The sequence below is a fragment of the Salvelinus namaycush genome, unplaced genomic scaffold (genome assembly GCF_016432855.1).
Source record: "Salvelinus namaycush isolate Seneca unplaced genomic scaffold, SaNama_1.0 Scaffold201, whole genome shotgun sequence".
NCBI lineage: Eukaryota > Metazoa > Chordata > Actinopteri > Salmoniformes > Salmonidae > Salvelinus > Salvelinus namaycush.
In genome coordinates, this window is record NW_024058798.1 from 32,919 (window position 1) to 45,000 (window position 12,082).

General features: G+C 49.4%; 1 protein-coding gene across 1 annotated transcript in view; it reads right to left on the minus strand.

Annotated features, from left to right (window-relative positions):
- Positions 1-394: 394 nt before the first annotated feature.
- ddx58 (DEAD (Asp-Glu-Ala-Asp) box polypeptide 58) overlaps positions 395-12,082 on the minus strand; it is a 37,817-nt gene continuing 26,129 nt past the window's right edge. Inside the window, exons 15-22 of the mRNA XM_038983940.1 lie at positions 10,028-10,127; positions 9,742-9,915; positions 8,748-8,896; positions 7,356-7,502; positions 5,578-5,650; positions 5,325-5,410; positions 2,573-2,714; positions 395-631 (exon numbers count right to left, since the gene is read on the minus strand). Coding sequence (XP_038839868.1) covers positions 615-631; positions 2,573-2,714; positions 5,325-5,410; positions 5,578-5,650; positions 7,356-7,502; positions 8,748-8,896; positions 9,742-9,915; positions 10,028-10,127 — 888 coding nt within the window. The 3' untranslated portion in view covers positions 395-614. The remainder of the gene's footprint in view (positions 632-2,572; positions 2,715-5,324; positions 5,411-5,577; positions 5,651-7,355; positions 7,503-8,747; positions 8,897-9,741; positions 9,916-10,027; positions 10,128-12,082) is intronic.

A 12,082-nucleotide genomic window follows, 5' to 3' on the forward strand; every position in this document is an offset into this window, starting at 1 on the left:
TACATCTTTCTCTCTCATTCAATTTGCTTTATTGGCATGACGTAACAATGTACATATTGCCAAACACTATACTTTGGAAATTAAGTGATTCATTTACTACATTAACATAATTAATAATAATAATAATCAATATTGTCAAGGGGACAAACAGTAACAACAATAATCAAGGGTCAAAATAACCATACATTGAACAATAACAATAACATGTGTGCTGACAACCCACAGCTCTCACATCTTCCCCCAACAGAATTCAGTAGCCTATTTTTATCAGAGATCTTAGCCTACCCTCTACAGGGAGCCATGTTTTCCTGTGTCTACCCTTCTCAATGGCAAGGCTGTGCTCACTGTGCCTGTACTTTGTCAAGGTTTTTCTAAAGGTTTTGATCAGTAACCATGGTCAAATAGTTTTGCCACAGTGTACTGTCGATTTATGGCCAGATAGCATTTTGCTTTGTGCTTCCCAATAAGCCGTTTTGTTCTGACTGTGTTGTAATTGGTTTTGATCTGATTGGATGTTCAGGTCCTGAGTCTCCTGGCGTTGCTTGGTAATGACCAATGCCTCTCTCTTCTCCCTCTTCACGGCTCCTCCTTTCCAGATTGACAGGTGTAGAGGCCTACTGGTCTTCAAGCACTGGAAAGAAACGAAGCAACATTACAACACACTGTCATGACGTTGCCCTGTTGGGTGAGGTTTATGACCCCCATAAATACCTTTCCCCCCTTTTCTCTCTCCACTCTACAGAATGGACTCATGGAAAGCACTTTGTTAATGTAACGGATGTGAAATGGCTAGCTAGTTAGCGGGTACGCGCTAATAGCGTTTCAATCGGTTACGTCACTTGAAGTAGGGTTTCCCCTTGCTCTGCAAGGCCCGCTTCTTTTGTGGACCGATGGGTAACGATGCTTCGTGGGTGACTGTTGTTGATGTGTGCAGAAGGTCCCTGGTTCGCGCCCGTGTCGGGGCGAGGGGACGTTCTTAAAGTTATACTGTTACATTAACATGGAGAGAGTCTGGTGACATCAAAAGGTTGGGGAAAGGTACAATATTTCTGGAATCCAACCAGTTGAAAGTATCCGTTGGTACCTATAGAATATGATGTCAGATCAGTTGTCGTCTGAGACATTATGACTGATGACAGGACGACATAAACTGTGGAAAAGTCGACACATTCTAGTTATCAGATTCACATGTAATTGTTGTGCAATTTAAATGTTTAAATATGAAACTATTTGTGAAAAGATTAAATGTATTTTTTAGTTTTTAAAAATGAGAGAATTGTTTTCATATGTAAAATATGCTCAATCAGTGGCCACGCCCACATGAATAGGCATTGGTTGGAAATTATGAACCAACCCCTTTTCTACATTTCTATAAGAGCCCCCATGACCCAATTCCCGGCGAACTAAGCGTGAGCTGTGGTTGCGAATGGTTGAACGACTACAACCTAACGAAATTAACATTGTGTTCCCGATGACGTTGAGGACGGATGTCCATACGTTTAGAAGGGCGAATTTCAACGTGGAGGTGACGATCGCCACGCTGGAAGGATGAATTTCGACGACACCAGCCAGAATATAGCATGAGATTATGGTATGGAAACTTGGTGTGAACTTTGAACTCTTATCCACTAAAGAAGTGATACATCCTAGACGTCGAGTTATTAGCTGCAGCTGTAAACGTGGGCTAGGAAAGGACGGACAATCTCTTCAGAACGAAAGGGTACTACAAAGTATCTGTTCTACCACACGACAACACACTACAATGTATCACCCAGAAATAGTCTTCAAAGGAAAAAGGGAGATCTCTGCTGGGCAACCCAGCCTTCCATCTTCGACCAATCTATCGAAGCGCAGCTCAGAGTAAATATATTTCTTGCATTTTCCTTTTCTGAATGGGCGGTTATTTACAATGCATAAGATTCTGTATTTACGATGGCACAGCTTCTTAAGGTCCGATAGAGACCCAATCCTTATGTTCCTCAGTCTTCCCGCGCTTTCATTCAAAACCCAACCCCCTTTCTTTGTATAACCAGCCGTCATATCTGTTCCGTCCGCCAGGGACGTTTTCCTTTATGACATAATTTGTAATCAATGTATGATCCATTCTGTGTAGATGTAATTCTGTGTGATTATTTAGTAAATAAATAATCAAACCAAATGTTGTATTGCTGATTCAACTTGTTAGCCAGGGTTCGTGAAGATAACCAATAATTTACAACTTTCAGATGAGACTGAATAAGGTGAGGATTAAATATTGACTGCTATTAATATAAAAGATTCCTTACATTAAATTTACATGATTAGTTTAATCAGGTAATATTAATTACAGAGAATTGATTTTATAAAATAGCATGTCATATAATTTAATCCATAGTAAAGACACGACAACACACACACACACAAAGAGAAAGAGAGAGCGACAGAGAGGGGGAGGGAAAGGGGGAGATTGAGAGAGAGAAGACAGAGAGAAAATAGAGAGAGAGGGGGAGAGAGAGAGAGGGAGAGAGAAGACTGAAGGAGAGAGAGGGGGGAGAGAGAGAGGGGAGAGAAAGAGGGGGAGAGAGAGACTCACGTGGATTCCAGCTATCAGCTATGTCTGTGAGTTCAAAGGTCTTCATGGAAAAGGTCACGTCTCTCCACTTCCTGTAGTACCTCTGTTGCTCGGTAACACAGTTCTTCACCACAAAGCTCTCTATCTTTAACACAGGCAGGTTCTGGGAGACAAAACACTTACAGATAAACACACTACAATGGCAAATCAAGTAAGTGGGTGAACCTGTATGGTCAGGTATGAGGCCACTACGCCCCAGTCCAGTCTAGTGTGTACCTGTATGGTCAGGTATGAGGCCACTACGCCCCAGTCTAGTCTAGTGTTTACCTGTATGGTCAGGTATGAGGCCACTATGCCCCAGTCCAGTCCAGTCTAGTGTTTACCTGTATGGTCAGGTATGAGGCCACTACGCCCCAGTCCAGTCCAGTCCAATGTTTACCTGTATGGCCAGGTATGAGGCCACTATGCCCCAGTCCAGTCCAGTCTAGTGTTTACCTGTATGGCCAGGTATGAGGCCACTATGCCCCAGTCCAGTCCAGTCTAGTGTGTACCTGTATGGCCAGGTATGAGGCCACTATGCCCCAGTCCAGTCTAGTGTTTACCTGTATGGCCAGGTATGAGGCCACTATGCCCCAGTCCAGTCTAGTGTTTACCTGTATGGCCAGGTATGAGGCCACTACGCCCCAGTCCAGTCTAGTGTTTACCTGTATGGCCAGGTATGAGGCCACTATGCCCCAGTCCAGTCTAGTGTTTACCTGTATGGTCAGGTATGAGGCCACTATGCCCCAGTCCAGTCTAGTGTTTACCTGTATGGCCAGGTATGAGGCCACTATGCCCCAGTCCAGTCTAGTCTAGTGTTTACCTGTATGGTCACGTATGAGGCCACTATGCCCCAGTGCAGTCTAGTGTGTACCTGTATGGTCAGGTATGAGGCCACTATGCCCCAGTCCAGTCTAGTGTTTACCTGTATGGCCAGGTATGAGGCCACTATGCCCCAGCCCAGTCTAGTGTGTACCTGTATGGTCAGGTATGAGGCCACTATGCCCCAGTCTAGTCTAGTCTAGTGTGTACCTGTATGGCCAGGTATGAGGCCACTATGCCCCAGTCCAGTCTAGTCTAGTGTGTACCTGTATGGCCAGGTATGAGGCCACTATTCCCCAGTCCAGTCCAGTCTAGTGTTTACCTGTATGGTCAGGTATGAGGCCACTATGCCCCAGTCCAGTCCAGTCTAGTGTTTACCTGTATGGCCAGGTATGAGGCCACTATGCCCCAGTCCAGTCTAGTCTAGTGTGTACCTGTATGGCCAGGTATGAAGCCACTATGCCCCAGTCCAGTCCAGTCTAGTGTTTACCTGTATGGCCAGGTATGAGGCCACTATGCCCCAGTCCAGTCTAGTCTAGTGTGTACCTGTATGGCCAGGTATGAGGCCACTATGCCCCAGTCCAGTCCAGTCTAGTGTTTACCTGTATGGCCAGGTATGAGGCCACTATGCCCCAGTCCAGTCTAGTGTTTACCTGTATGGCCAGGTATGAAGCCACTATGCCCCAGTCCAGTCCAGTCTAGTGTTTACCTGTATGGCCAGGTATGAGGCCACTATGCCCCAGTCCAGTCTAGTGTTTACCTGTATGGCCAGGTATGAGGCCACTATGCCCCAGTCCAGTCTAGTGTTTACCTGTATGGCCAGGTATGAGGCCACTATGCCCCAGTCCAGTCTAGTGTTTACCTGTATGGCCAGGTATGAGGCCACTATGCCCCAGTCCAGTCTAGTGTTTACCTGTATGGCCAGGTATGAGGCCACTATGCCCCAGTCCAGTCTAGTGTTTACCTGTATGGCCAGGTATGAGGCCACTATGCCCCAGTCCAGTCCAGTCTAGTGTGTACCTGTATGGCCAGGTATGAGGCCACTATGCCCCAGTCCAGTCTAGTGTGTACCTGTATGGCCAGGTATGAAGCCACTATGCCCCAGTCCAGTCCAGTCTAGTGTTTACCTGTATGGCCAGGTATGAGGCCACTATGCCCCAGTCCAGTCTAGTGTTTACCTGTATGGCCAGGTATGAGGCCACTATGCCCCAGTCCAGTCTAGTGTGTACCTGTATGGCCAGGTATGAAGCCACTATGCCCCAGTCCAGTCCAGTCTAGTGTTTACCTGTATGGCCAGGTATGAGGCCACTATGCCCCAGTCCAGTCTAGTGTTTACCTGTATGGCCAGGTATGAGGCCACTATGCCCCAGTCCAGTCTAGTGTTTACCTGTATGGCCAGGTATGAGGCCACTATGCCCCAGTCCAGTCTAGTGTTTACCTGTATGGCCAGGTATGAGGCCACTATGCCCCAGTCCAGTCTAGTGTTTACCTGTATGGCCAGGTATGAGGCCACTATGCCCCAGTCCAGTCTAGTGTTTACCTGTATGGCCAGGTATGAGGCCACTATGCCCCAGTCCAGTCCAGTCTAGTGTGTACCTGTATGGCCAGGTATGAGGCCACTATGCCCCAGTCCAGTCTAGTGTGTACCTGTATGGCCAGGTATGAAGCCACTATGCCCCAGTCCAGTCCAGTCTAGTGTTTACCTGTATGGCCAGGTATGAGGCCACTATGCCCCAGTCCAGTCTAGTGTTTACCTGTATGGCCAGGTATGAGGCCACTATGCCCCAGTCCAGTCTAGTGTGTACCTGTATGGCCAGGTATGAAGCCACTATGCCCCAGTCCAGTCCAGTCTAGTGTTTACCTGTATGGCCAGGTATGAGGCCACTATGCCCCAGTCCAGTCTAGTGTGTACCTGTATGGCCAGGTATGAGGCCACTATGCCCCAGTCCAGTCCACAGTGACAGAACAGCTTCTTGGTCTTCACCAGCCCCATGAAACCTGTAGAAGGAGATACCACTTTATGAATCTAGAACAGACTAGTGTTTTTAACCTGATGAGGATAGAGGAACGCCTCGGCCAGACAGGTTAACCCCTCTGATATAAACACACCTTATGAATCTAGAACAGACAGACTAGGGTTTTTAACCCCTCTGATATAAACACACCTTTGGGTTTCGGGTGAGGTTCTGTTCGAGCTCGAGAGAACAGAGTGGGGTCCAACACGATGTGGTGAGAATCCTGGAGAGATGGGAGGGGGGAGAGGAGAGGGGAGGGGGAGAGAGAGGGAGGGGGAGAGAGGGAGAGAGGGGAGGGAGGGGAGAGAAAGAGGGGAAGGGGGAGAGACGGGAGGGAGGGGAGGGGAGAGGGAAAGGGGGAGAGACGGGATAGAGGGAAGGGAGATACGGGAAGTAGAGAGGAGGTAGAGAAAGGGGTAGAGAGGGGAGGGAGGGAAAGGGGGAGAGACGGGATAGAGGGAAGGGAGGGAGGGGAGAGGGAAAGGGGGGGTAGAGAGGAGCGAGGCGAGGGAGGGAAAAGGGGAGAGAGGGGAGGGAGGGAAAGAGAGAGGGGATGGAGGGGAGAGAGGGAGGGGAGCGAGAAAGGGGGGGAGGAGGGAAGGGAGGGAGGGAAAGGGGGAAAGATGGGATGGAGGGGAGAGGGAAAGGGGGAGAGGGAGGGAGGGAAAAGGGGACGGAGGGGAGAGAGAAAGGGGGAGAGAGGGGAGAGGAGGGAGGGAAAGGAGGAGAGAAGGGATGGAGGGGAGAGAGAAAGGGGGGGAGAGAGAAGGGAGAGGAGAGAGACAAGAGAGAACAGAAAGTGAGAGGCTTGCTACACAGTACACTATACAGTGAGTTCACAAAACATTAGGAACACCTTCCTAATATTGACTAGCACCCCTCCCCACTGGCCCTCAGCCTCAATTTGTCAGGGCTGGAAAGTGTGCTGGCCCATGTTGACTCCAACGCTTCCCACAGTCGTGTCCAGTCGGCTGGATGTCCTTTGGGTGGTGGACCATTCTTGATACACACGGGAAACTGTTGAGCGTGAAAAACCCAGCAGCGTTGCAGTTCTTGACACAAACCGGTGCGTCTGGCACCTAACACCATACCCCCATTCAAAGGTAATTAAATATTTTGTCTTGTCCATTCACCCTCTGAATGGCACACACATACACAATCCATGTCTCATTTGTCTCAAGGCTTAAAAATCCTCCCCTCTTCTACACTGATTGAAGTGGATTTAACAGGTGACTTCAATAAGGGATCGTAGCTTTCACCTGGATTCACCTGGTCAGTCTATCATGGAAAGAGCAGGTGTGTGTGTGTGTGTAGGTTCCCACCTGCAGTACTCTGATGTCGTCTGTGTGTGTGTATGTGTGTGTGTGTGTGTGTGTGTGTGTGTGTGTGTGTGTGTGTGTGTGTGTGTGTGTGTGTGTGTGTGTGTGTGTGGGTTCCCACCTGCAGTACTCTGATGTCGTCTGTGTAACAGCTGTGTGTGTGTGTGTGTGTGTGTGTGTGTGTGTGTGTGTGTGTGTGTGTGTGTGTGTGTGTGTGTGTGTGTGTGTGTGTGTGTGTGTGTGTGTGTGTGTGTGTAGGTTCCTACCTGCAGTACTCTGATGTCGTCTGTGTAACAGCTGTGTGTGTGTGTGTGTGTGTGTGTGTGTGTGTGTGTGTGTGTGTGTGTGTGTGTGTGTGTGAGTATGTGTGTGTGTGTGTGTGTGGGTTCCCACCTGCAGTACTCTGATGTCGTCTGTGTAACAGCTGTGTGTGTGTGTGTGTGTGTGTGTGTGTGTGTGTGTGTGTGTGTGTGTGTGTGTGTGTGTGTGTGTGTGTGTGTGTGTGTGTGTGTAGGTTCCCACCTGCAGTACTCTGATGTCGTCTGTGTAACAGCTGTGTGTGTGTGTGTGTGTGTGTGTGTGTGTGTGAGTGTGTGTGTGGGTTCCCACCTGCAGTACTCTGATGTCGTCTGTGTAACAGCTGTGTTTCTTACACTTGGAGCAGAGGAGCTGGTAGTTCCCTTCAGTCCGGGGTCTCTCTGGCACCATCTTCACCATGTCACGACACACCTTGTCCCCACGCTGGAACACCTCCATCTGGCACACACCGGGACGGACACACACACACACAGTCACACACACGGACACACACACCGGGACGGACACACACACACACAGTCACACACACGGACACACACACCGGGACGGACACGGGGACGGACACACACACCGGGACGGGGACACACACACACACACAGTCACACACACGGACACACACACCGGGACGGACACGGGGACGGACACACACAGTCACACACACGGACACACACACCGGGACGGACACGGGGACGGACACACACACCGGGACGGACACACACACACACACACACACAGTCACACACACCGGGACGGACACGGGGACGGACACACACACCAGGACGGACACGGGGACGGACACACACACACACACGGACACACACACGGACACACACACCGGGACGGACACGGACACACACACCGGGACGGACACACACACACACAGTCACACACACGGACACACACACCGGGACGGACACACACACACACAGTCACACACACGGACACACACACCGGGACGGACACGGGGACAGACAGACAGACACAGACACCGGGACGGACACACACACAGACAGACAGACAGACAGACAGACACACACACAGACAGACACGGGGACAGACAGACAGACTCAGGGACGGACACACACACACACACACACACACACACACACACACACACACACACACACACACACACACACACACACACACACACACACACACACACACACACACACACACACACACACACACACACACACACACAGACAGACACACACACACACAGGGACGGACACGGAGACAGAAAGACACACACACAGTCACACAGGGACAGACACACACCTTGAAACATCTACATCTCATGGACTGTGTGTGTGTGTGTGTGTGTGTGTGTGTGTGTGTGTGTGTGTGTGTGTGTGGTGTGTGGTGTGTGTGTGTGTGTGTGTGTGTGTGTGTGTGTGTGTGTGTGTGTGTGTGTGTGTGTTTGACTGACTGTGTGTGTGTTTTATTGTCCCCGTGTTCGTCCCTGTGTGTGTGTATGTGTGTGTGACTGTGTGTGTGTGACTGTGTGTGTGTGTGTGTGTGTGTGTGTGTGTGTGTGTGTGTGTGTGACCGTGTGTGTGTGTGACCGTGTGTGTGTGTGACCGTGTGTGTGTGTGTGTGTGTGTGACACCGTGTGTGTGTGTGTGTGTGACACCGTGTGTGTGTGTGTGTGTGTGTGTGTGTGTGTGTGTGTGTGTCCACCTTGTGGAGCATCTCAGCAGGGGTGTCCTGTAGGTTTCTGATGGCACTCTCTACAATCTTCTCCTTCTCCATGTTATGTTTCTCCTTATCAATCCTGTCCTTTTTATCAGACACCAAGATACACTTGCTGCCCTGGGCCCTGCCGCGACCTGACACACACACACACACACACACATTATAAGCCTCTCGGGTGGCGCATTGGTCTAGGGCACTGCATCGCAGTGCTAGCTGCGCCACCAGAGTCTCTGGGTTCGCGCCCAGGCTGGGCTGGGTTCACGCCCAGGCTCTGTCGCAGCCGGCCGCAACCGGGAGGTCCGTGGGGCGACGCACAATTGGCATAGCGTCGTCCGGGTTAGGGAGGGTTTGGCCGGTAGGGATATCCTTGTCTCAGTATGTAAAATGTAATAAAATGTATGCACTCTACTGTAAGTCGCTCTGGATAAGAGCGTCTGCTAAATGACTAAAAATGTAAATGTAAATAACATCACATAAACAGGATACTGCCCTGGAACACATCATTATAACATGATTGACTGACTGGCTGACTGGTTGAGTGACTGACTGGCTGACTAGCTGATTGACTGACTGGCTGGCTCACTGGTTGATTGACTGGCTGACTGGTTGATTGACTGGATGACTGGTTGATTGACTGGCTGACTGGTTGAATGACTGACTGACTGACTGGTTGATTGACTGGCTCACTGGTTGATTGACTGGCTGACAGGTTGATTGACTGGCTGACTAGCTGATTGAATGACTGGCTGGCTCACTGGTTGATTGACTGGCTGACTGGTTGATTGACTGGATGACTGGTTGATTGACTGGCTGACTGGTTGATTGACTGACTGGTTGAATGACTGACTGGCTCACTGGTTGATTGATTCATTTACTGACTGACTGAATGAGTGGCTGGCTTACTGACTCGACTGACTGACTCGCTGGTTGGCAAACTGTCTGACTAGCTGAGTAATTGATTGATGCATCGATTGATTACCTCTGACTTGGACCATCTTGACCACATTGCCAACGTATTCGTACATCAATACCAGGTTGCATTGTGGGATATCGATGCCCTCGTCGGCCACCGAAGTAGCGATCAGGATCTTGCTTTGATTGTCAACACTCTTAAAGGAATCCAGCACACCTTTCTTCGAGTTCAGCGTCATGCCTGGAGGGGAACAATAAAGATCATTCAAATCAATTGGATTCAAATAAAAAACAAACTGGGAGAGGAACACCTGAGACGGTCAGCTGGAAAAGAGAGAGGAACACGTACGTACCTGAGCCGGTCAGCTGGCTGGACTTGCGTCCTCTCCCAATCAGTACTCCTGGTTTCAGGAACTTCAGAGAGTCAGACTCCTCCATCCAGCTCTTCAAGGCCTAGTGACGAGGAGACACACAGACCACAGGGGGTTGGTGGGACCTTCATGTCGGGAGGAGGGGCTCGTGGTAATGACTGGAGTGGTATCAGTGGAATGGTATCAAATACATCAAACACGTGGTTTCCATGGTTTCCAGGTGTTTGATGCCATTCCAATGGCTCCGTTCTGGCCATATTATGAGCCGTCCTCCCCTCACCAGCCTCCACTGACACACATCACACATATAAAATAACTGGATTGAAAAAACAACAACCTGAATGCCAGAAAAATACACAAACATACATACACATATATATATATATATATATATACACATATATTACATATATATATAAATACATACACATATATATATATATATATATATAAATAAATACACAAACATACACACATATATATATATACATATTATATACACTGCTCAAAAAAATAAAGGGAACACTTAAACAACACAATGTAACTCCAAGTCAATCACACTTCTGTGAAATCAAACTGTCCTCTTAGGAAGCAAGACTGATTGACAATAAATTTCACATGCTGTTGTGCAAATGGAATAGACAAAAGGTGGAAATTATAGGCAATTAGCAAGACACCCCCAATAAAGGAGTGGTTCTGCAGGTGGTGACCACAGACCACTTCTCAGTTCCTATGCTTCCTGGCTGATGTTTTGGTCACTTTTGAATGCTGGCGGTGCTTTTCACTCTAGTGGTAGCATGAGACGGAGTCTACAACCCACACAAGTGGCTCAGGTAGTGCAGCTCATCCAGGATGGCACATCAATGCGAGCTGTGGCAAGAAGGTTTGCTGTGTCTGTCAGCGTAGTGTCCAATGCATGGAGGCGCTACCAGGAGACAGGTCAGTACATCAGGAGACGTGGAGGAGGCCGTAGGAGGGCAACAACCCAGCAGCAGGACCGCTACCTCCGCCTTTGTGCAAGGAGGAGCAGGAGGAGCACTGCCAGAGCCCTGCAAAATTACCTCCAGCAGGCCACAAATGTGCATGTGTCTGCTCAAACGGTCAGAAACAGACTCCATGAGGGTGGTATGAGGGCCCGACGTCCACAGGTGGGGGTTGTGCTTACAGCCCAACACCGTGCAGGACGTTTGGCATTTGCCAGAGAACACCAAGATTGGCAAATTCGCCACTGGCGCCCTGTGCTCTTCACAGATGAAAGCAGGTTCACACTGAGCATGTGACAGACGTGACAGAGTCTGGAGACGCCGTGGAGAACGTTCTGCTGCCTGCAACATCCTCCAGCATGACCGGTTTGGCGGTGGGTCAGTCATGGTGTGGGGTGGCATTTCTTTGGGGGGCCGCACAGCCCTCCATGTGCTCGCCAGAGGTAGCCTGACTGCCATTAGGTACCGAGATGAGATCCTCAGACCCCTTGTGAGACCATATGCTGGTGCGGTTGGCCCTGGGTTCCTCCTAATGCAAGACAATGCTAGCCCTCATGTGGCTGGAGTGTGTCAGCAGTTCCTGCAAGAGGAAGGCATTGATGCTATGGACTGGCCCGCCCGTTCCCCAGACCTGAATCCAATTGAGCACATCTGGGACATCATGTCTCGCTCCATCCACCAACGCCACGTTGCACCACAGACTGTCCAGGAGTTGGCGGATGCTTTAGTCCAGGTCTGGGAGGAGATCCCTCAGGAGACCATCCGCCACCTCATCAGGAGCATGCCCAGGCGTTGTAGGGAGGTCATACAGGCACGTGGAGGCCACACACACACTACTGAGCCTCATTTTGACTTGTTTTAAGGACATTACATCAAAGTTGGATCAGCCTGTAGTGTGGTTTTCCACTTTAATTTTGAGTGTGACTCCAAATCCAGACCTCCATGGGTTGATAAATTTGATTTCCATTGATAAGTTTTGTGTGATTTTGTTGTCAGCACATTCAACTATGTAAAGAAAAAAGTATTTAATAAGAATATTTCATTCATTCAGATC